Source organism: Cydia strobilella, chromosome 2 (assembly GCF_947568885.1).
Source record: "Cydia strobilella chromosome 2, ilCydStro3.1, whole genome shotgun sequence".
NCBI lineage: Eukaryota > Metazoa > Arthropoda > Insecta > Lepidoptera > Tortricidae > Cydia > Cydia strobilella.
In genome coordinates, this window is record NC_086042.1 from 23471721 (window position 1) to 23498989 (window position 27269).

At 35.0% G+C, this 27269-nt stretch overlaps 1 protein-coding gene across 1 annotated transcript in view; it reads right to left on the bottom strand.

The window, feature by feature from the left end:
- Window positions 1-20334, bottom strand: part of LOC134754441 (cell adhesion molecule Dscam2-like) — a 60721-nt gene extending 40387 nt beyond the window's left edge. The window contains exons 1-2 of the mRNA XM_063690774.1: window positions 19955-20334; window positions 11741-11807 (exon numbers count right to left, since the gene is read on the bottom strand). Coding sequence (XP_063546844.1) covers window positions 11741-11807; window positions 19955-20000 — 113 coding nt within the window. The 5' untranslated portion in view covers window positions 20001-20334. The remainder of the gene's footprint in view (window positions 1-11740; window positions 11808-19954) is intronic.
- Window positions 20335-27269: the final 6935 nt, after the last annotated feature.

Sequence of the window (27269 nt, forward strand, 5' to 3'; positions counted from 1 at the left end):
GGCTATACTGTTTCCTGTTTATTTAAAAGATCCTTCTAAGCCATATGACACTAGTTATTCTCACAGTAGTTAATCAGATTTAATTATCGTATACAAAAGCATAATCGATTAAATCGCAATGAAACGGGTCAAAGAATTTGTAATTAAACAATACTCGGCTGTAAACGAACAACAAGCGAGTATAACTGCCAAGACTTAATTTATTTTACAGGATCAATTTCATAGAAATTGCGCTTCTCTGAAACATATCCTTCTCTGAACAATTAACGAGGCGTCGTTTGTTACCTTACAAGTAAAATATACCCGACAACACTAATGGGCATTATTCAAATATTTTGAGTAATATATGAATAATAAACCTGCGCATGGTAGTAGGGCGGCGGAACAGGTTTTAGGTTACTTTTCGTTCATGTCATCTTGGATATGGGTGAATGAATGAATATAAATCAATGCATTCAGTTTGATGTCCTGAATACAAATATATGAGATGACAAGCGCGAAAATGCTGGGGGTAGTTACTGTGACGTCATAAAGTCGGCAGTACAAAGTTTTTAACCTTTTTCTTTCAAACATCCCATGTATAACATACTCTAACATTTTCACTACTTGGTCTAACAAATTATTAGAAAACGTTAAAAAAATTCACAATCCAGAGTTCACTTTGAATTACTCTAGATTGAAAATGGCTGAATAGATTATTCCATTTTTTTTACGGAATAACTGTAAATATGCTCTTTATTATGTCTAAAAATAATTAACCAGATATCTCTTCTTTCTCCGTGCCTCTTCCCATTTACTTGGGGTCGGCCCTCTGAATATGTTTTCGCCATTTGGCTCTGTCAAAGTAGGTTGCTGGTATTTTTTGCGATTGCTTCTCTAGGTTTCTCCACCAGGTGGCTTTTGGGCGTCCTGGTGGTTGTTTGCCTGTATCAATTTCGAGAGCAATTTTTACCGGGTGATCTTTTTCTCGACGCATTACATGCCCGTACCATCGGAGTTGGCTTTCATGGAGTTTGTCTGGAATTGGGGTGACTTTGAAACTGCCTCTAACATATTCATTTCTAATTTTATCTAGCCTCGTGACGCCGCCTGCCCATCTGAGCATTTTCATCTCAGCGGCATGAATATTGCCCTCGTGCGCACAAGTTGTTGTCCAACACTGCGCCGTAGAGATAGTACGGGTCTGACACAAGTTTTGTATACTTTTCCCTTGGTTCTAATGGGCATTCTACGATCGCAGAGGACACCTGACAACGATCGCCATTTCATTCAGCCGGCATTTACTCATTTACTCAATAATTAACCAGATATATCCCAAAAAAAGACAAGTACTATCAAGTTGAATAACAGTATAATTTTCTGTTACAGTAGACTACTAAAATACAATTTTTTTAAATGAAAACATACCATGTGGGGTATGAAAAGCAAGAGCTTTGTCAGTAGATCACAAATATATAACACACTATAACATTTTCAATACTTGGTCCAATAAATTTTTAGAAAACGCATTTTTTTTAAACACCCAAGTAGTGGAAATGTTATAGTATGTTATACAGTGTGGAAAGATAAGTCGGGCCCTGGAGGGAAACTACCGTAAAATCCTTAAGCTGGCTCATTTTACTTAAAGGAGACATTCCTTTATTTTTAAAAAGAAATAAAACTGCATTCAAAGATTTTTTAAACTCGCTTGCCTCGCCCGGGACTCGAAACAACTAAAATTAAAGAAACAAACACTCCCTATTTTATTATACTAATCGATAGTATTATTATTCAGGATAAAATTTATCTAATAAACATTTGGTTACTATTCACATTCAACAAGTAAAAGACACGTAATAGTTCTCTTATCTCTCCAACATTCAAAGACTTCGTATGAAGTACACGCTTGCTAATTTATCGGTAAGTACCTTGTTGAAATCTTCGATAAGAAAATCGTTTAATGGTAGTAATACCTCTAAACTTGCTATGAAACCGTTCAAGAGCTAAGGGTTGAGGTAAAAATGTTATTAGGGGCATACACCACAACACTTTGCTGAAGGCTACAAGAAATGAATTTCAACGGCGACTAATTTTGTGTAGCCGGAACGAGGGGGCTCATTTCGAACAATTTATCAGTTAAATAATTTAAGTGTAACAAATTGATAGTAAAATAAAGTTAATGTTAGATTTAACGATCATTTTTATTTTTTAGACCAAATGTTTGTTAGAGAAATTTGTGCCATTTTCAACCAAAAGGGTACTTATTGTCGCTTGTCAGTAAGGCGCTATTTCCATATAGCTTCAATTAGAAATCAACCTTATCGACAAGCGGCAATGTGGTACCTTTTGATTGAAAACGTCACATTTTATCCTGAATAATAATACTATCGATTAGTATAATAAAATAGGGAGTGTTTGTTTTTTTAATTTTAGTTGGTTCGAGTCCCGAGCAAGGCAAGCTAGTTTCAGAAAATCTTTGAATGCAGTTTTGTTTCTTTTTAAAAATAAAGGAATGTCTCCTTTAAGTAAAATGAGCCAGCTTAAGGATTTAAGGTAGTTTCCCTCCAGGGCCCGACTTATCTTTCCACACTGTATATTTGTAATCTAATTATAAGGCGCTTTCATTTAATACCGCACATGGTATGTTTTCAGTGAAAAAAAAAAGTATTTTAGTAGTTTCCTATAACAGAAAATTATACTGTTATTCAAATTGATGTACCTACATAATAGGGTATTTGACTGTATTTAAAATAAATTATTTTACACCATGCATAAAATAAAGCACCAGAAGATTAATAGAGAAACGTAGACAGCAGTTATTTTTAGATACACTTTCTAATTTAAAACCCGTATGAAACTATAAAGAGTAGGTAATTTGATTGTGACATCACATCTTATTGTTTCATATAAATTCCATGGTAGTAAAATCGTTTTGACAGTTCTAAAAAAGAAAATGTTTTGACTGGTAGTCAAATACCCTGTTATGTAACGGTCGTATTTGTCTAATACGTGACAGCTGATTAATGACAGTGTCTGTCTCTTTCAATTTCGTGGTGTTAGAAAGTGACACTTATGTTATAACAGGTTTTTGCCTTTGAAAAAGACTATGAAAAACAACAATATATTTCAAAATATATTTCATCTGTCTTGCAACTTAAATAACCTATTCGCAATATTAAACTAGAACCAAAATAATCTTCAATTGGTATTAAATGCCCTTTCCTAAATAACTTATCGGATATTCAGTGACTCGGCAACTTACTTCGCAGCCTTTGAAGTAAATTCCAAGGATAAAGACAAACGGTAGAAGTATGGAAATAGTCATCAAAGGACCGAGTGAAGCGACAAAATGGAGATTATGAAAGGACTTAGCTGAGGTTTAAAGAACGTTTTTTCAAAGGAATAAGATTTTGGCAAAAATTTGCCCTGAACGGACTGCTAGAACGGAACAGAACTGTCTTTTATACATCCAGCCTTGACTAGGTTTTACTAGTGAAATAACGATAGTGAAGCTAAAACAGTCTTTTCTTTTCATTTTTATACGATTAATTTTAAGTAAAGGTTTCAAAATACAAAAGCAATTTACTTGGATTTTATAAAATTTATATTTGGAAAAAATAACAGAAAATTGACAAAGCAGCATAGATTGCCAATACAAGTAACGCCTGACCAGGAATATATGATCACGCGCCATGTTGCGGAATTTCACTGAAACAATTTTTTTCATACTATACTGAACTGTCACCCTATACATGAGAATAACAGCGCCCTCTTGACAATGATCATATATTTCTGGTTAGTTTAGTAAATGGAACTGATGAATGCGTCAAAAATAAATAATGTTTCTCATCATCTTATCCGGTTAAAAAAAATATATTTTTACTTAATCAATAACGTTTCCGTCATGATTATGATGTTGTCAGTGTACGTTGGCCTTTTAGTTTGTAAAACACAAAACAATCAAATTTTTGCGACAAATGAAAACTTTTTTCACGTGTCACGCAACCTTTTAAATTGAGGGACAAAGAAGAGTCGGCTCCAACTGCCATATCGCTCGATATCCGATATCTATATATGAAGTAACAAAACATGCGAGATTTGTCAAAATTATTTGCAACTGACATTTCATTTCAAATAAAATCTCATCTCGACTGATATACGAATAGAGGTCAAATCAAATTCCTTTGTTTTCAGAGATGTTCGAAATTTGTATGTCATTATTAAATCGATTTCAATATTCAGTGGCGTAAGTAGGGGGGGGGGGGGCTGAGAGGGCAAGTGCCCCGGGCGCCATCCAAGGGGGGGCGCCAAAATGGGCAAAAGGCAGCAGCAGGGAAACTTTTGTCAGTCGTCAGGGGGCGCATACTTGGTGACTGCCCTGGGCGCCATATCCTCTAGCTAGCTAGTTGTCGATGTTATTAATAACATTTTCATAGATAATATTTTTTATCTAACAAAACAATTTATTTTTATAACGCATCATAGAGGGTTTACGATCATATGTGTGTAGATATAGACTTTTATCCTAGGATATTTACTTAGATGCAAAGGTTTGTTCTCAGGTACAAGTAATTCAATTTAAATCTAATTTAACTCGCATCATTATCATTACGCGCCAGTTCCGGCGAGCACATGCAATCCATTAGTTTTCATCTATAGTTGGTCAAGCAGATCTTGTCAGTAGAAAAAGACGGCAAATTTAAAAAAAATTAGGCGCGAAGGGATATCGTCCCATAGAAAATTTTTATTTCGCGCATTTTGCTACAGACAAGATTTGCTTGACCAACTATACTTAATATATATGCATGGTCAATACATACGAGAATCTTGAATTACGACACTAATCTAGCTCAACCTGAAGAACAATGAGCCGTCGTGTAAGAAACAGAGCTTTTGTTCCTAAGTACTCTCGTATAAGCAGATATAGAAGTTACTTCGCAATATTTATGTTGGGAAGAGGTTCACGTGACTTGTTTTATTGTTGTGATAAAACTCCTGTACGTCTGTCGTTATTTTCCAGATACCCTTACCACGAGAAAGGATTGTGAATTAACTGATTTAATCTGAATTACTTTCCACCTAAATTATCCTTGTATTTTTATTACCCGATTGTGGAAGAGCCATAAAAGATGGTTGACTGTTTACACTAACTACATGTAGGTGTCCTATGTTTTTCTCTCAGTAACTAATAGTCTGGCAAGCCAACTATGTTTAATAATTGTATAGCAGATGGATCCTTCGTCGTTAGATTTTTTAGCATCATCACCAAGTACGAACATTTAAAAAATGTAAATAGCTATATTAAAAAATCTTTCTTTTAGGTGTCAAAATGGAGTTTAGCAAGTTCTTTCTTGTAAACGTAGGATATCTATAGAATAGTGTGTCAAAAAGGAGGCTATTTTCCGCCAAAATAAAATAAAATCTTGTTATTCTGATTTTTTTTATTGGGTTCAAAAGTTTAATTTCTTCAAACCCCGTCAAAAATTTCCTTTTAAGTCCCGAACTGTTCCCTACCTGGCCCAAATGTTCCAAATATGCCAGCTGCGTTGCCACGCTGAATGGCTAAGGATATTTGTTGGACCAGGTAAGATCCAGCACGGGGGTCACAGCCTCTGTCCCTCAACCGACGCCCGATCTCCCTGACCAGCTTTTTGGCCTCGGCGCACCATGGCCCAGCCGTTTCGACAGCAACCGGAATGAAGTCATACACTGGTCCAAGGTTGGCGTATTTGCTGTGTTTGACCTTAGCAGCGGCCTCAGCCGCTGCACCTGCCTTTTTAAATGTGTGGCCGACATGAGAGGGAGCAAACGTGCACACACATGTGGCATCCCACAGCAGGCTCCGGCCTTTTGCCCACGGGACCAGTGTAAGACCGTCCGGCCTTTTGCCATCTGTACGGCTTAAGCCAGGAGGCTCTAAAATGCATGGTATGTTCGCCGAGACTAAAGCGCGTCGAAGCAGCTCGTTAATGGCTTGGTGCCTAGGTATTCGCCCTACACATCGGACGCAACTAAGCCCGTGGTGCCCATTAACCTCGACCATTACCCCGCAAGGGCATCTGTGGGGCTCACATACCCTGCTCCCAAGACGTAATGCGACACTCACCCTCACAGTGTCATTGTCCAGCAACGTTCCTAAGTGAGGCGATGGCAACGCGTGCAGCCAAGCTCCTGATTCGGGCTCCGCAACGGCCTTCAAACGGGCTGCATCTGCCCCAAATGCGCCATCCAACAAACTCGCATGTACTTGTTTACAAAGAATGTCGTCCCAAAGCCTCTGTGAAGCAGGATTCTCGGGTTTTAAGCCTTCTGGCGAGCGAGAAGACCACTCAACCAGCGCCTCACGAACAAACGGAACGTAGGTACTGTCACCGTCCAAACACAATATCTTAGCGACAAGTACCGACGACGCGTGAGCCGAGGCAAGAAAAGCGACAACCCCGACATCTTGCATGGCACGGACTCCTACACCCCCATAACGAATAGGAAGCGTTGCCTGCCGCCACTGAACCTCATCAATCTTTTTTTTATTTGTATTATCCAAACATACCTACCCAATAATGTTAAGTTTTTTTTTATATTATTTTATTAAGACGATTCTCGCTGATTTGGCCTTGAGCGTCTCAGCGTCTCTGTACCCGCACCCCGCTCACTGCGATCGTACGTGAATTTCGTCTCGGTGCGGCGACTGCGGCGGAACGAGGTTCAAAGAATAACCTACAGCTATACTAGCCCAGAGGCGCGCGGCATTTGGCGTTTGTGTATCTTTTGCAGATATTTTGTTGTTTGAGTATGAGTAGATCATGCGTGTAAATTATAATAAAAATATATTCCCTTATGCATTATACTTTACAAGCCTCAATTAGTTAATTTGTGTTTTATCTGTTTCTTACAAATAAATACCTAAGTCAAATCGACGGATTAAGATTTATAGCTAAAGCTTGGTATGTACTAAATTGAGGCGTACAGTGCGTTTATTTTATACAGTTTTTTTTATCCGTAATAAATAAATATAAATAATGCCATTAATAGTTAACTTATAAAATTAAAGTACCTACTAGCTTCATATACTACTACAAATGTGTTATTTTTCGAAGTTCGAAGTTTTCTCAATCATTACGTGGGAATATCATCATTATTAGGGTTCCGTACCTCAAAAGGAAAAAACGAAACCCTTATAGGATCACTCGTGCGTCTGTCTGTCTGTCCGTCTGTCACAGCCTATTTTCTCGGAAACGACTGAACCAATTAAGTTGAAATTTGGTGTATATATGTAAGTTTGTGACCCAAAGACGGACATGTAACGTAAACAAATTAATTTTAAACACGGGGGCCACTTTTGGGGGGTAAAAGAGAAAATTAAAAAAAAAGTTTTTCAAACTATATCGTGTTACATATCAAATGAAAGAGCTCATTGTGAGAATCTAAAATGTATATTTTTTTATAATTTTAGGATAAACAGTCAATTCAATTCAATTCGATTCAATTCAATTCAATGTATTCTTTATTCAAATAGGCCTAGCAACAAGCACTTTTAAATTGTTTAGAAGTTATTCACGAAAATAGGCAGAAAATTAGCATTCCCCCCTTTATCTCCGAAACTACTGGGTATAAAATTTTGAAAAAAATACACAAAATAGATCTTTACCTATTATAGATCACAGGAAATCTTATTAGAAATGAGCAGTCAAGCGTGAGTCGGACTTAATTATTTAGTTTTTGATCCAACCCCTACGGGTTTATTAAAGACATTTCACGCACGTTTCACATAAAAAATAAATTGTTTAATTCGAGTAATGTACGGAACCCTTGGAACGCGACTCCGACTCACACTTGGCCGGTTTTTATTACAAGCGCGCCACAACCAAATCAGCGCTTTGCAGTCATTTATTTTTTTAGTGGTTAACGGCTATGTATGATGAACCCCTGTGGACGTCAGCTGCCGCGTCGTTGATGGGTTGAGAAATGGCAGCCACCGAAACACGCAAAAAAAATGTTATCGCCTCCCGCTTGGTACTGTGTCAGATGATAGTTTAGATGCTATTGTGAATTAAAAAAATGGTCAACCGGTTGTATCTCGGTGGACCGTCAGCTGGTCACATGAACATATAAAAAAATCTTTTCAGTCATCGCATCCCATTTCATACTTTGTCAGATGGTAGTTTAGATGATATTGTTAATAAAACAAATCGTCGGCCGGTTGTATCGCGGTGGAAAGACCGTCAGCTATTAAAACATTATTGTTAGTTTAAAAATAATTTTAATTGATTTAGCCGTTTAATAAAAATAACCAAAGTTAGCCGCAAAATGGCCTGTGTTATTATTTTTATTACGGTAAAACTATAAATATCAGGAAATAAGTTTAATTTTATAATTGTTGAACAATAAATGAAGATTCATATATATTTTTTTCATAATTTTTTGTTTACCCATTTAGAAGACATAATACACCAAGTTGACCCCAATGAAATAATTACTGAAATCCAGAAGGAGATACAAATAATAATAAAATAATTAAACGTTTATTAACAGGCAAGAATCACCCATGAAAAATTTACAGACATAACTACAATTACACTATTTAACACTAATTACTACTTAACTAAACCTACAATAAACTTAATAGTAAGTTTTTCCGTAAATAAAAATACGATAGGCCGTTTTGCTAGTTCTTAATCGATTAAAATTATTTTTAAACTACAAAAACAATGTGTTTTAACAGGTACTATTCATACATATAGGTACAACGTAATAGGTAGCTTATGTTAAATCAATTATTTATTGTTTCGAGATGGAATGGAACATTATTCAAAACGTAAAACTTTAATGACATTATAATATGTCGGTTAGAAAACATTTATTTATTTATTTCAAATGAAGTTTTCTCACACATACGTATATTATAGTATAATATATACGGATATTATCATTACATTCATTGTAATAGACCGCAAAATACCATGTTGCGCTCGCTAATGCGCGTCGCAACCAAATCAGCGCTCTGCAGTTATTTATTCTTTGGCCACAATAACTCCGATATTATAGCACTTTGCTTGTGCATAAGCGAACATAGTGCAAGGAAGGCACGGAGCGACGAGCGACACAGCCTCCTCGTCTCAAAGCTGGCACACGACTGCCGGCCACGCCATTTTCAGGCTGCATACGCATGAAATGTGGAAAAACGTTCGATTTCTTAAGAAAATATTTTTTGATTAAGAAAAGCTATGTTGTATTTGTAGAACCTGTTAAAACATTTTTGTTAGTTTAAAAATAATTTTAATCGATTAAGCCGTTTAGAAGTTATAAGCAAAGTTAGCCGCAAAACGGCCTGTCGTGTTATTTTTTTTTCGGTGAAACTACAAATTTCAGGAAAAAAGTCAAATGTTGCGATTGTTGTCCATAGAGTGAAGATGCATATATATTTTTTTCATAATTTTTGGTTGACTCATTTAGAAGTTATAAGCTCTAAAATGTAACAGTTTTTGGCCAAAAACTGCGCGAAGCGCCTTAAAGGCGCAGTCGGCGCAGACAACATTTTTTGAAGAGTAGGTACGTTGTTGAATTTTAGATACCTGCAGAGTTACAATACCTATGTAAATGTTTATAAATAGATTCCACGGTCATAAAGTTTTACCGACGGCCCGTGGTAGGGGTGGAAGTTATTACCCCGGGTAGGTTTGTACTTCCCTTTACGACCGCTTTATTGACTTTCAAGCATGAAGTGTTAGGATTAATCGTGAAACGTCATAATTATAAGCTTATTCACTACATATAATGTGAAACCAGTACCTTACTTTGAAATTGTATGGGAGACATGCGTTTCCAATAATACATAATAATAAGGCATGGCACAATCAATATGGTAAACTGGTCTCCCGCGGTACAGGCCTGGCCTAGTGCGGGGACCTCTGCAATTTCTGTATACGCACTGCTATGAATACCTACTGTTACTTGTATCTCTGTGTAACTTTTCTTTTTGTATGTGCAATAAAAAAACTTTTTTTATCTTTTTGTATTTATATTACCATAATAGAAACCAGCGGAGAGCTGAAGATGCGACGAGCTGAATTTGAAGTATTTTATAGCACTTTATGCCAATAAAGTGATGTACTCTGTAGGCTTTCGTAGCAGGAGCAGAAATTTTACTCGTAACAGTCCTAATCCAGTGGGGGCCTTGTAGGTACTTTTGCTTCATGACCACTTATACCATTGTGAAATACTGATTCAAACTTTCACGATTTTTACTCATTATTATTCACAACGACGGGACGTATTCGCGTAAAATTAAGTTTTATACCATTGTGAGACTAATAATACGGCCTTTATTACTTTTCAAGCATAATAATATCAAAGATAGATATAACTCCGTAATAGATAGATCTGTATATATATTATGTAAATTGGTAAATAACAAACGAAACCGTCAACTCCCTCTATACGAGAGTAGGCCAAAGGTACTGGCGCCATCTGTGCGAGAATAAAATGATCTTGAATTATGAGGCACGTTTTTTCCTTAGACTTTATTCATCTTATACGAGGTCTTTGGTAAGACGCAGCGTTAGCGTCGGGCGTGCGTTCCGTGGTTCTCGCGGGTACCGTTGCAACGTTGACGCGCATTACGTGAATTTCCTTGGTATATTGCATTGATGTCATCGCCGAATTACTGTCGTGATTAAAGATTAAGAGTACTCATTGATTCAATCCGTCACTCATTTTATTAAGGAGTTTGACAGTGACACCGCCCGCGGTCAGTGTCAATACTCCAGCAGTATTATTGCAATAGTACTGCTTTTGCAGTCATCATCCAAATGTCACCTTCAAAGATCATCGTTTTGCTTTCAATGCATATATTTAAATGCTATCCCACTTACAAGCTCATTAGTAGTTCCCAGCCAGGAGGAAGTTTGCAAACTGTCAGCGCCAACGAAATTAGTTTCTACTCAGTCACCAATTTTGCTCTAACTACACCATACTTCAGAAACTATGCTAAATAGTTTACAAGGCTCCCTGCATTGCAACTCAAGTCGTAAATGATCAAAGCCCTGTGATGTAATAACACTCAGTAGAGTATTTGAGGGTTAAGCTAAGTTGATCATTTGATCGCTGCTAAGGATAAAATTAAATGTAATTAAAACTAGTAAATGTACCTAAAGGTAAATACATGATACAAACATGGCATGTTGATTAGAACCTATATACTATACCTCTAAACCAAATAAATAGTCCCTCGCTGCCTCTGTCTGTCTGTATGTTTAAACTCTAAAACTACTGAACGAATTTTCATGCGGTTCTTACCTATCAATAGAGTGCTTCTTGAGGAAGGTTTAAGTAGTTATATAATTTGTTCAGGTTTTGTGTAACCCGCGTTAAGCCGGGGCGGGTTGCTAGTGAATAATAATTTGAAGTATCCAAGTCGTGCTATCTCTTAAGAGGACACGCTAACAATCCATACCGAACCAGAGCGGTTACAATTAAGTAAGTATAACCTGAGTAAAATTATTTCTTAGTGGACTTGAACACGTTGATTTTGAATGAAAAATATTTAAAGGAATTAATTTGGTTTCAATTTATAATGTGAGGTAAAAATGATTTGTTACACTCACTCGGCAGCAAAGCGTGTTTGTATTTCATTCCTTGAAACCCTCGCCATGCTCAATATTTCGCCTACTCAGATCTGAATATAAGCTCGAGAGATAAAAAAAAACACCATGCTCCGTTGTATAATATGTACAAATAACTATAGTTTGTTCATCATACTTACCTCTGAAAAGTAAAGGTTTCCGGATATTCGCTTAGATATGAGTACTTCTTCGTCGAAGAGGTGACATCTGTAACAGAAGGCAATAGGTTGTTTTTATGCAGTTTGATCAAAGTGGAAGAAGGATTTTTAAATAAATAAATGTAGTCCTCGATTATTGGCAATGCCGCTAACGCAGCGTACTACGTAGGCGAACAACACGCGAACGCGAAGCGAAAAGATGCGGCGCGGGGTGAATCAATCCTTTGATACCTATAGAAGTGTTCTACGTGGGCGATCTAGTTGCCAACGCGAACGCCGTGTTCGCTTACGTAAGACGCGTTCGTAGTTATTATTTTCCTCACGGGACAGGCTATGTCTATTACCACGAGGAATATCGTATAGTATGAATTTTCTCAATGATTTTTAGGCCTAAGACCCTAATCTGTTAAACAGAAGCCATTATTTCTTTTCTGTGAGCGGTCGGCCATTGTGTCTGAGCGCAGACACAATGGCCGACCGCTCGCACGAAAGAAACAATGGTTTTTGTTTAGCAGATCAGGGTCTTAGGCGTAAAAATCATTTTCTGGAGAAGATTCATACTATACATTGACCCACCTGTTCTTATCTCTATCGCACACGCGTGATTAAAATGCTGTCCCGCCCATGATGCCGGCGATTAATGACACTGAGCGAGTGGGACATCAATATCATATTGCGCGTGCGATAGAGATAGGAACAGGCGCGTCAGTGACGTCAGTGTACGAAAATTCCTCGTGCTAAGCGTTATTTCTTTAGTGTGGGGGCCAGTATAATAGTATTTTATACAATCGTCATCGAAATCGTAATCGTAATGTTGTATTGTATACAATACTTTTTCTACGAGTCATCTAAAATAATACTTTTTTTTACTATAAAACCTAAATACTTAATTAATGAAAATTGGTAAATATCTCAGTAGACAAAATAGTCGCGCGTTTATGTCTTTTCTATGGGAGCGCGGCGGCACGTGATTGGTCAAATTATTTTATAGTTGACTACAGCGTATCGAAATGAATATTATTGTTGAGTTGGGGGTCCATATATGAAACGTACGCAATTATAATTTGATATACGAAATCTTAATCAATCCTTTTATTGATTAAGATTTCGTACACTGTTTTATTTCATAATTAGCAATTTTATTTTATTTTTGTAAATAGTAATGCACCAAATGGTATGTAGGACTCGTAAACAAGATATATCTTCAACAGACACGGACTCAGAACATCGTTATTTTCACGCTGTATTCACATGACTGCAGGATTGCTCAACGACTCTGTTTTCGATAATACTCGCCTTTTTAATATCGTATACACCTAGAACCAGTTTCTTTAATATTGCGTATTTATTGCGACGAGAATATGTAGGTACCTACTCGTAACACTGAATAACATTTAGTTTAGGACCAATCTCGAAATCGCAAAAAAAACAATTATTAGCTGTTCTATGAAAACCTCGACATCTGATCAGACAAAATTTTGTGTATCCCAAGCTAAGTTGTTCGAGTTAATCTATAGGTACCTGGCATGTATTGTAATACTTTCTCTTGATAACAAAATTATAAAATTAAATAAGGCAGTCTAATCCACATTTTACATAGTATATACATATATTTGTGGACAACTAATTAAAGACATATGTGATGGCAAGATGTGTGAACGTCTAGTTATAACATTTATATAGGTATTCCGAAATCCGATAGTTTTTTGCCTTGATTTATAAAGAATATTGCCAGGATATTAGAAGTGAACAAAAGATGGCGCGCCGCGCGAAACTTTTTTTTATCTCAATTACTCTGAAAATACACAAATTTTTTTTTTGCTCCTCACGTCCCTAGGCTATATCACTAGTGCTGTGCTGTGTTATACATGCAGGGTAGCGATATACATTTTAAATAAAATTAAACTTATAGTATTTTTTTTCTATCGAGCCAACTTTAACCTAGATTTTGGTTGGAGTTTTCCCTTGCAAACATAATTTAGTTTCCCCGTATGATTTTTTTCATGGCGTTTGCCTTTGTATAAATGTGTATCAATTCAAATATAATTTTGCTTTAGCCTGTTCTTAAATGTGTCAAATGAAAATAAAATTACAAAACACATTAAGCACAAGTACTGAGACTGTTTACCATCAGGCGGGCCATATGCTTGTTTGCCACCGACGTAGTATAAAAAGTTTACATAAGAAAATTTATAATATTACTCAACGTAATTGTTATAGATTTAGATTTAGATATTTCTTCTCACAATATAAAATTACAATATAAATAATCATAGACAAATTTATACGAATTACCTACTTCATACCTAATTAAAATAAATTTACGTCCCATCTCTATGTGAATAAGTTTATAAACTCAGCTTACGGAATCAAACATAATAATAAAACTTAGCCTCTTTGCAATGGCGGCCCTAATATGTTACAAGCATATTCAACTCGAGTGGTTTAAGGGGCGAGGGCGCCGCGACGAGTTTCGATTCTACTTATATTTTCAAACTTGGGACCAGAAGCGGTATAATATTGTCAACAATATTATATTAGCGCTATGGACAAATGTTTAACTACTAAATTTTAACAAAAAATTATTTAATCCTAAAAGAAATTCGAAATTATAAAAATTGGTTAGGTGCATGTTATATAGGTATCAGACTTAATGTACCAAAATAATGTACTCAATAAAATAAAACACATTATTTGCAACGGCTTACAATCGAATATGTTCAGTAATATTCAAGCCTTTTATACAGGTGGTATTGTTGTTTATTAAATCAGTATTAATTTTCCGTCATTTCCGTATTTCGGTTCGGTTTAAAATTATTTATTCCCATAAGAATATAATACATATTCATTTAAATGAGAACATACAGGTTTTCTTATTATTGTATATACATTGGTAGCAGCAAATGTCAGCAAGGTTCATTCACATTTCTGATTAAATTTGGGAATAAAATATAAAATTTTGAGACCTAATATTATAAAGCCTAATTCCTGCTAACGCTCTATATTTACCCAAGTCAACAGTTTCCACATCACTAACATCCATGACATGTGACGTTCTTGCCAAGTTGGTAATTGGCCAAGTTTTAATGACGTCACCAAGTTGGCTCAATCGCTTAAACTCGCCTCATTATGGTTCGAGTGCGGCCCTGTTTTATGGCGTATTACGCTTAGTGGCGGTTTTTATATGTCTTCACCCAAGTGCTTGAGTTTATATTACTCGTTTCAGGAAACTTTCAGGGACCTATTATTGAAGATGTTTTATTAGTGAATCATGATCATGATCTGCTGATTTTAGGGAATGACGCAAGCAAATAGGAATATCAGGCGAACTTTGTCACTCCACCAGCCTTTACCCGAAAAGTTCATCTTATATTAGGTTATTGCTTAAACGCTTCGAGCAAAACCGGCTTCCGACACGTGTGTTGCTCGAAGCTTAAACGTCATGTCGTTTTTGTTTGTGACAGATTACCCATGGGTAATATTAGGCACAATAAATGAAATTCCTAGACTTCTACTAGAAATCACAGCATTCACAGCGCATCTTCTTTACCGATACCAGATAAGTGGTAGACCAACTGCATCTGCATTGTGTCATTGCGGTGTACATAAACCTATCCATTCTTTTACATAATATCAGCAGTAACCTATAAAATAGAATACCAAAACACCGTAAATTTCAAAGAAACATCGTCTGAGAAGATTAAAAAAGCTATCTAGGCTACATCTGTCCCGCGGCTATTCAACGCGAATTCAATGGCAGGCGAACTTGTGTGCATGTCTTGGCAGCAGTTTAAGAAACACTGTGCATGCGGCTAGAAATGTTGGACACATTTTGGGATAGAATGTTTAGCAAGTTGTTTGGATTTAAAGTATTGTCGCGAATATAAAACACAGATGTTGTGAATTACAGCCCGATGTATTGAGCGGAAAAAGGACGAAGTCACGTGACCGCTTATTATTATGTTTATTAACTTGAACGTTTTTCGTACTAGGGATATCACCGGATCGACACACAACACTCACGATATTCCATTTTTCAACTTTCGATATTTGTTTCCGCTTACATTTACTAATGACTGGATATAATAACAAGACCAAGTGCGGGTAGTTCGCAATAGTCGAGCGCCTAGATGTTGATGTCAATTTTAGGCGGTCTTCTCCGAGACCACGGGGACAACGCCGTCCTCGAAACGTCAGAGGTAAATTAAAACTTATTTTACGCGATTAAGTCCCGTCGTTGTGAATAATAATGGATAAAAATCGTGAAAGTTTAAACACGTGGCCGCTTCTTCTGGATATTAACATAATAGAAAATATTTTATTACAAAATTTGATGTACTTACATTAATTGTCAGCGACAAAATATTTTCCATATAGTCAATATCCAGGAAGGAAAATAGGGACTACGTTTGTACGGAGAAGTGATCGTCCACTATTGTCTTAAAGAAACAAACGTAACTGAGTATAAAATGATCGATTACGCGCCAGCTCGTGGTTGCACTATCAGACAAAATTGATGGCAAGTCAGATCATCTACCAAGCTACAGTAGCTACCATCGGCCCAGTGTTCCAAAACCTATGAATTTTTTAATAAATAAAATAAATTAACTAGTACGGTGACCTGCTAAGTATATAAATTAAAATATGTTCAAGTAAAAGCAGGATTAATTAAAATGGGTTACTTTGCATATAAATTGTAATACAGTGTGACAAATTTTCATGGCTCTTAGATATGCATTTTCATCCCTCGAACATCCCTCGAATCAATAAGTCGTTGCAAACTAGTTTGCTCCATGAGTGTAAACTTTGCGTCGTGAAAGTTTGTTGCCATGTAGGTAGAATATTAATCTGTTTTTTATGTTTCGACCTACATGTTGCCCAGTTAATAATAATTAGGCGCACATATTGCATTAATTAAATTGCTTTTTGATTAAAAAGCTCAAACAGATTTAATCAAAAATGTGTGCAATAACGCGATGAAGTCACTATTATGTAGGTATATTCTTTTTCTTTTTGGTTGTTCGCCACTTATTCTGTATGGAGATGAAGGAGGATCAAAGGATTAGTAAGGATCAAACTATAGCTCATAGAGCCACTAGTTTATTATGAATGTAAAATATTTACTATATTTTGTACATACTTTAATAAAAATCGAAATTCGGTAAAGCGAAAATTCTTTAAAATCGACAAAGCGGAATTCCTCTTTCAAAAACAATTTTTTTTAACATTTCATTTCAATTTTAATTTTATTTTACAAAGATATACTTATGTCCGTCAATTATTGCACATTATTTCCTTCAAATTATGACATTGTTAATTACTTGACTAATACAATTATCCCATACATCCTTTTCTTCCAAATAATCTGACACTTTATAGTACGATTTTTTCATTAATGTTGACAATTTTCTTAAATTTATAATCTGGAAAATTTATTATATGACTAGGAATTTTGTTGTAGAAATATACTGCAAGTCCAATAAATGATTTTCGAGCTTTAGCAATATTTCGTACAACAAGACGCATAAATTGTAAGAAATGTTATTTTATTTCATCCAGATATATTTTGACGTTCATACGTTGGAAGAGTGCCAGTTCTTTTCGCCCCAGAGACCGTAACGAGGCGTAAACAACCCCATTAGGATATTTACCCCCACTTTGTATATTACGAGCTCATAAAAGAATCAACAAGTTATAAAATATAAAAGAATCGAAAAGTGACACAATATTTAACAAAAAGCTAAAATCGTTACTTGTAGAAAAGGCTTACTACTCGATCGACGAATTCATGCTGTCTATGCGAAATGATCATTGATTCCATATCGTAACTTCCTCTAAACATTTATATCAACTTATTATTGTGAATAATAATTGTATTTTTATTTTATTTTAAGAATTGAGTGACTTGTAAAATGTATTTTATTTTACCAATAAAGATCTGTATATCTGTATAGGTCAAAAACTATAGCCCCTTCAGCAATAATTATTTGGATCACCGATTTGGAGCATTGGTAATAATTGTATAGATTTATCGCATGTTTTACGGACAAAAATAATACGGTAGGAAGAAAATTTGTGCGGTGTTTTTACAAAAATAAAATATCGTAATGTTGGTAATAAAGATACATTAATAAGTATTTATTAAAATTACTTATTACTTGAAAATTCATGAAATTAGACTATGTATGTATATATAAATAAATAAATAATAACCCACTGCACGTGGCAACGTGGGCAACCACTTTAGCACAATGCTGATTGGGGGCTTCAACATCCCAATTAATGTATGTTTTAAAACATATAAAATATTGTATTTCTTATTTAAAAAAAAAACGCTCAAAATGGATGGATTGTTCAGCCGTTAGCCTCTGGTTTAAAAATTAAATTGCATCATTACTTTACAATTTAGTACCCACCGGGCTATCGCGAAAACTCAGGCAAAGTAATTATTTTCAAAATAAACCGTAGCTTAATCGAATTGTCGTTTTCATACGCCCCTATATTGTAAATTTCATCGAAAATCCTTTTTTGATAAATTATTAAAAAATATATGCAAATTTATCTGAAAAAATATGATAGATTATTTGCCGCTACTGTAAATATGGTATTTCGAACCAGCCATCGTTTTTATAAATGGATTGTGTAGCAGGTTTTACGTTTTGATTCGTTACTATCTACATAATGAAAATAAATTAAACTATTTATTAGCTATACCTACCAAATTTGATATGGAACATAAATCAATTTATATGAAACATCTGGATTCCCTCGGTGTCTGTCTATCCGATTAGCTTTTGTTATTTGTGAAACTAAGATTAAGGCATTTGTAAAAACCTTTTTTTTATTTTCCGACAGGGAACCCCCTTCCCTTTATTATGTTACACTTATTATGCTGATAAAATACAGCAAGTTTTGTAACTTTATCTCAACTGTATGAAATCCAAAAAAAAAAAAAAACTTATCAAACACTATTTGAACATGTGATTTATAAGCTTTGAAGTAGAAAAACAGTTTTATTTCTTTTATTTATAATTTTTCATGTTAGATTTTTTAAATTGCACCTAAAAAAATCATACAAAATAAAAATAAAATTACTTAATAATTATATAGTTTGTCAAAGGATTTTCTAATTTCAAACATAGACGAGAGAACCAAATTTGATACTATCTTTGTCTTACACTAGTACTAGCAGACAAAAGAAAAGGATGAGTATAGTTTTTTTTTTGTTCTTATTTACTGACAATTTGGTTTGACCAACTATAAATCACATCCATACTATCCATACTTAATATTATAAATGCGAAAGTGTGTCTGTCTGTCGGTCTGTCTGTTACCACTTTACGTTTAAACCGCTGAACCGATTTAGTTGAAAGGTATACAGATAGTTTGAGTCCCGGGGAAGGACACAGGATACTTTATATCCCAGAATACCCCTCAATGAGGTGAAAAGGGTGGTGGAAATTTGTATGGGGAATCAATAACCGCTGAACCGATTTAGATGAAACTTGGTATGGGGATAGTTTTAGCCGTGGAAAAGGATATAGAATAACTTTTATCCCTGAAATCATCCCTGAAGGGTGTAAAAAATGGGGTTGAAATTTATAGGGTGGACCAATTTGGGGGTGAAAATAGGATGGATTTAAAAGCAGCTTTGTTTAAAAATTAAGGTACCCAAATTACTAATTCCACGAAGACGAAGTCGCGGGCAAAAGCTAGTTTTCAAATAATGTAAATACAGATATATCCGGTCAAATAACTTTGTCAGTAAACCCGGGCGAAATTCAAATCTTTGGGACGATTGCCCTTCGCCCCTACATTTTTTAAATTTGCCGCTTTTTTCTACTAACGCAAATAGCTTGAAAGCCTTTACTTGAATAAAAATCTAAAAAATATATATTTTTTTTTGGATTTCATACAACGTTGAAACATTTCAAACGTGGTTGAGCACCCCCTTGTAGTTGAGATAAGGTACAAAACTTGGCGTGTTTACCAACATAATAAGTGTAATAAAATAAGGGGATGCCGCTTCTTCTAGTTAGAGTTTGAATTTTTCCCATAAAACGTTAACCACCTTACAAAACAAATGTCTGAACCCTAAAAAACAAACGTCTCTTATCTTACGACAAATATCAAAGAACGTGTCAAGACGACGTTGCTTGTATCTTAACACAAAAAGTTAAATTTTCTTTAACTCACCAGTAAACAAAACAAACGAAAACAGAATCCAGAAGCGTACATCCATTTTGTTCAAATTACACCCACGCCCGAACTGTCATAATCATAATATCAAATGACACATAATATTGAGAAAGTTTAAGTTTCACGTCAAGAGAGTTCCCGCGTTTTTGATGAGAGCGCGCGCGCGGTCCCCTTAGCGGTTGGGAGCAAACTGAGGGCACTGAAACCTCTGAAGCTTTCCCACGAGCTTGTTTTTTTAATGTTTGAAAATGGAATTCCGCTTGGTGGCGTGATTTAATTTGGTGGTAACTGCCTTTGCCGCTAATGGTAATTGCTTGTTTCGGTTATGAGATTATTTATTATTACTTCGTTTAACACATTCATTGCCATTCTCTTGCTCGAAAAAAAACGCACCTAACTAGCTTAGCAGTTTTATTTTCATTTGGTGATAGCAATGGCAGTAAGTAGCTTAAATGTTTACCTGAAAGGTGATTGTTATGTGTTTAGGTAAGTAGGTACTTAATAACTAATTAACGGCTTAAAAAGCGTGATAATTTACGTGAGTAAAGTAGGTATACACTTAAGAGCATAGAAAATGGTCACTTTATATTGATTTTTTAGTTGTCTGGGCTTTTGAGCGTAGTACATACACACTACACATATAGGTATACTTATGTGTTGATGATTAAATATTATAGTAAAGTTATTAGTATATTTTTGACTGGTTCTGCGCTTGTAAATCCCTACTAATATTATTAATGCGGAAGTAACCTTATCTGTCTATTACCTCTTCACGCTTAATTAAACCGCTTAATCGATTTATAATTAAATTTGGTATTGAGATAGTTTAAGGCCCGGAGATGGACTGTCGAAGTGTCCATTTTATATAAAACTGTCCTAGATAGTTTTTATCAATCATCAAGCTCCCTATACTACCCTCCCTACTATATCAGAAGCTGATATACTATAGGTACTTACCCTTCCCACGCTCTTAAACTTAATGCAAAGTACCCGCCCGTCATTCAGAGCGCGCTTGGTGAGGTTCCGTTATAAAAATCCATTAATGCAGTTTTTTATCCAAACATGAAGGAACAAATTTTAACTACTCCCTCCTTTTTTCAATCGGATTAAACATGTACACTGTCGGTCGGTCCACTGGTTTAATCAATTCAGCACTAATCACAAACGGTCATGAAGGAATTTCATTAATTGCATATACCTATAATTAGTAATAGCCAACCACGCATAGGTATCAACCGTCAGTTGACATCGGAAAATCAGTTTAGACTTAGAACAGAATGTGGTGAACAATTTGAATGAGTTATATAATGTTACAGTTATTAATGGGTGGTAGAGGTAGGACAGAACAGAAAACAAATGTGGATTTTATTCTTACAAGCAATTTAGCACTAGCGTCGCTGTAGTGAGTTTATTTTTTTAATTTTGCTAGAATTTATGCAAAGGAAAAACGTAGATTACAGCACTTAAGTGAAGAGATCACGTTACGGCTCAAGATGCCATGTTTCTACGGCGACGTCTCAACTGGAGTAGCGCTTTGATGATTAAAAAAATATATTTAGATCCTTAATTGAAAATTGCTCGGACCTTCTTTAATTCAGTTAAGTACGCTTAAATTTAATATTATGTGTATATTTTTGTTTGAATGACGTTCCATTTCACAATTAACAACACACAAGTGACAATTAGGTATTGTACGAGTAAAAAGGCCTATTTGAGTTTCTATTGTTTGTCGGACCTTTATTTTACAACTCGTCGGTGCCAAACAAGCGTACAACCAGCTTGAATCCAAGCGGTTACCGTATCCTATGGACGCTTTCAACTTCAGGGCCCAGAGGTAACACATATTATTTAAAGTTGTCCCCTACACTTTTTTTTAGATGTGAATTTTTATGTTATTTCTACTCAGAATTACGAGCTCTTTATATTTTATATCCTTATAGGAGAAGAAAAGTGTCCCAAGGTTTTTATTTCCATTCCGATACCATTTTTCATATACTTTGTATGGCAGTCACGGAATGGAAAAGAACGAAAAATGTATGAAAATTTTGGGACACTTTTTTTTCTCCCATTAGGATCAAAAGAGCTCGTGATTCTGAGTAGAAATAACATAAAAAAAGGGGACAACTTTACCTAAATAAAATGGCCCACATGCACCATAACCGTTAGCTGTCACTTTAAAGAAGGGATTCCACGAGTGTGCGGCACTGTGCGGCACGGTTGATATTTAGTACACAAATGCTTGTGCCGCACAGTGCCACACACTATTCGAATCCCGCCTTAAGAAGTATCAAATCGCTAAAATCGCACAAGTATTGGTAAAATAGGTAAATAAATTACTTTAGAAATCACTTCCATTCATACTTTCAGAATAGGAAGACAAACAATGGAAATTCAACAGAATGAGAACACAAAAAAAAGAAAACGTGTCTTGCTTATAAGAAAAAATAAGAGATGTCAATCACAAACACTTTTCTCGATAAAAATAGGACCACATTTCTTAGAATTTTCTTAATAAGAGAGATGCCTTGGTTGAAGCGCGTGTGTATTTCTAGAGACACAGTTTGTTACATAAATACCTACTATACAGAGTTTTCTAGAGGAGTCTTCAGAACTACGTCCACGCATTGATACTATAGAGACTAGATAAATACTACTGAAATGTATATTTCAGTCTCAATATCAGAAATACCTACACCGTAAAAATCCTTTGGGGTCAGTCATCAAAGCTACCTGTAGATATAATGTTTTTGAACAGTAATACCGATTGCCATTGTTTTTTTTTTGTTCAATAGTAGGTAGTATAGCGTGTTTCTGCTGTTAGTACTAATATGCTGCTGTTATACATACATAATCTGTAGGAATGGTTTTAAGGTTCTTTCCTAGGGTAATATTTACATCAATTCTCACGCTCTCTACACAAATTCTGCAGGAAATTAATATAAAATTTAATTTCGCTTTCGGTACTTCCACAGCATTACGGAGCTCAATTCAAGTTGATTCAAAACCAGCACGCGATATGGCGACTATAACTTTATAACATCTCATACCTGGTCTCAGGCTCAGTCCTTGCTTCCACGGCCCCCACGGGTTGTTTCTCTTTGTATGTTATCTTTCCATATTTTTGTGTTCATAACACAAATAAATGCCCAGGATCATCGGCTTCACAGGCAGGGTCACTACCCACTAGGCCAGACCGGTCGTTAAATGAAAATTAAAATGAAAAAGCGTTTATTAGTTACAATATTGTTTACAGCAAATTATGGTTGGGATCTCCAACTAAGTAAAATTATACTTGTGGCAGGAGATTCCAATGATTCTTAGGTTCTAATTACTCTGTAATGTGGATAATAAAAGACTGTTTGTTTCTTAAATAAGTATAGGTAAATAAAAAATCACTTACTTTCCGACAACCAAATCTAAATTTTCCACTTCGGACTTTAACAAAATTAATCACTGATCAGAATATTAATACCAACTTTATTAATATTCTTAATTTATATAAAAGGGCAAATAGGGTCATACTTAATAAACATGCGATGTCATACACTTCTATAAATACAAAGCAATATGGAATTTTGCGTCTGCTACAAGTAGTAGGGTATAGGGAGTTTAGCGAGACGCCACGCGTTAGCTAATTCTCGTGTGTTGCAGCAGCTGGTACACCATTACTGTACATCATCTTTGTAATCGCATAGGCGTGGGATAGTATTTTTATCGATACATTTGTAAGATAAATATATCGATAAAACGATAACGTGCGTGATAAAAATTGGGTGATATGTAACTAATTACATATCACACAATTTTTAGATGCCATTTTATCGACATTTACAATATTGTATTTCAAATACTATTGGTCTGTATACATACAAAAACACCTTATTCGATCCGAATGCGATTATTTTACAAGCTGTTATTTAATTTTACTTGTTATTTTATCTGCTTGTATGTTGGTGACAGCAGTGTTATCTTGACAGTTGAATTTGTAACTGGGGTTATTTTGACGACAAGTGTAATTACTTACCTAAGTTATTTTACTGTAACAGATATGGATGTGCATACAAAAAATATATATAAATATTGGTATTAAACCGCTGTGGGTCAAAATTCTTTTCGTTGTCTTGTTTCTGACCACTCTGTCACGCTTTTATTTTTGTTGTTTATCAAATAAATAAATAAATAAAGTTGAGTGCTATTACGTCTTTCTAGCAGTTAATTACTAATTATCTTGAGAAAAATTAAAAACTAAATTTCACCCCATACAAAAAGCTCCACTCCGTCACAATTATTGGGGACAAAAACAAGACGACGAAAAGAATTTTGAGCTGTTTAATAAATAACGCTTGTTTAACTTACAACATAAAAAATGGTTTTGTCTAAAAATCCAACAAAAATCTCTTATAATGATGCTCCTTAATAAAAATAATGATAATAATAAAGCTTTATTACTTTCACACATACTTCAAACATTATGAATATAAAAACAGTAGAGTATAATAATAACTTAACTTAAAATTTAACTTAAAAAATATGTGGGCCCCTTTCGGGTAAAAGCCTCCCCCAAGGAATTCCACTTCTCTCTATCATGGGCTGTCTCTAGCCATTTTGGACCCGTCGTTGCTTCCAGTTCGTCTGACCATCTGCCACGTGGTCGGCCTTGGCCTCTAGAGCCCTGCGGCCCCGACCACTTTACTGTTCGTATGGTCCATCTGTCGTCTCTATATCTGGCAACGTCCTGCCCATTTCCACTTTCTCTCGAGTATGTTAAGGCGTCTGTAATTTTTGTTTTTCTTCTTATATGGTCATTCCTCACTCTATCCTTTAATTTTATGCCTAGTAGGCTTCTCTCCATTCGCCTCATGATGCTCCTTACATGTGTTATAATATATAAAGTTATGAAACATTTGTTGTATAAATAACATTTTATTACAAATTGTAACAAAAGTTACGCATTGTTATCATGTTATGTAATGTTGTTAATTTTTATTACTAGACAAACAAATTGCAACACTGTAACAAATTATAAATTTTGTTGTAAAATGTTTTATTACGTTATGAAACATGTTTTACATGTTAGATGTTATAAGCGCTCCCACTCCCACACTGGCGAAAATTTCTTGCAAATTATTGTTTAACATGGTAACAATTTATAACGGTTGTTACAATTTGTGATAAAGTTATAAAACAATTGTTATTCAACATCTATTTTGTTGTACAGCATAAGCTGTAACAAATGTTATAAAGTGTTAGTTAATGTCATCGTGTGCTATAACGTTTTATTATACTTCATAACATCTATGTGGGAGGACCATAAACGATAAAAGGTCCTTTTGTCTATCGAGCAAAAGCATTTTTCATATTTGTTGGTATGTATTAAAATTATAAGTTAAGTACAAAGTATCGATAAAAAGGCGTGACATCACTATCAAAAGGCTCGCTGTCTAAAAGCTATTAGCAGCTGCGACGGGAGCACCTGCGACTGTCATTTCCCCGCCAAAGTACCGCGGAGTAATGACAGACCTGCCGTGTGACTCAGCTTTACTTTGACAGCCAGTACACTGTCACTCAATGAATCTGCATAAACGAGTATTTTAACGAGACAATATATCGGGTGGAACAGAATGAGAGACTTTTATGCAAACGGAGAATTGTTTAGGCTACCATAGAGTAACTTATACTAGAGCGGTACTGTCATAGTAAGTTTTGTAACCCCAGTAAATTCACTGCCATCTGTCGACACACTTTAAAACTAAAAATGAAGATTTATAAAAATACGATAAAATGTATTTAAATATAGATAAATGATTTTTTTTATTTGCATTAATTATTTTTATGATTTTGACCCATGTTCTTTTACTGATATGCGTTAAAATTGTTAAATAACAAACGAAACCGTCAACGCCATCTATACGACAGTTGGCCAAAGCTAGTAGCGCCCTCTGAACGAGAATCAAATTTTCTTGATTTTCGAGGCACGTTTTTTCCTTAGACTGTATCTATCTATTACGGAGTTATATCTATCTTTGAGGGTACGTACTTTTTTTTTCACTTATTAATCACGTTAATATTTCTAACTGACAGTTACATACATTAGTGCAAAAATCTCTGTATGTTTCAACCATAGCAAGTAGATCCGATGAATGACGTGACATGACATGACATTTTAGTCAATTAAAAATGTTAATAACTTTGTAGGGTTGTCACTGATATAAAAATATTTCATTTTTATGATTTTGTTTTACTTTTAAATCCAGATTTACGATTGTAATAACTCGATTGTAGATCACTTATATAACACTATCCTTACAGCTCAGTCTCTAGAAATGTTCTAGCCTGTATATAAGGGCAATGAAAATGGGTCAACTTATATGAAAACAAAACGTTTTCGTTCTTTTCGAGGTTAGATGTAATTAAATACATATTATTGAATTTTGACACTGAATTGTGCTAGGTAAATTTTTAATTGTGTTTACTTATTTTTATATCGAATAACCACCACCCATGATGTTTTACAGCCAACAAGGGATTTAAGGAGTAGATAGCCGAGATGAAAACACGAATAAATGAAAAATATTACGCACTCATTTCGTTTATTTACTTACTTGAATACCTACAATGCAAAAACAATAGTTATTTGTTAAGGAGGCAATGCTAATATTGATACCCGAGCAAGCGAAAGATTCCAAAATTGAACCACGAGCGTAGTGAGTGGTTTGAAAAATAGAATCTCGAGCGTTGCGAGGGTTTCAAGGCACGAGGGTTAAACAAATTTTGCCACCGAGCTAAACAAAAATTTTCACGACACCAACACTAGGAAAGTACTAACTGTAAAATATCAAACAAAATCAAAGCAAATCGATTCAAAATAAATGTTATTAAATATTTTATCATTCAAAATCATCATTTAAAAGTCAATTCTACCAGCAAACATAAGAAAACAATCCACAATTTGCATTTAATTACTTTGCCTCACATGTGAAATAAAATGCAACTTTCTTATCAGTTTTTGAACAATCAATAGAGCCTTTACCAGCTGGTGTGGTGAAAAATATTTTTCCCCTCACTAACTCGGAAAGTTGTCTTTTATCCTTCAAAACAAGCGGGGAAAAACGCATTTTATCCACTAGTGGGGAAAGTAATTTGACCTTGGATGGAGCGTGTTTAAGTAGCTTGACAGATAACAAACGTAAAACGCTCATGATAATGGTTCGTTCGATATTAATTATCATTAAATAAATGGTTTGAGAATCTAATAAAAAATACCAAATTTGATGATTTTAAGTCATACACCTTAAAATTCCATAAGAAACGT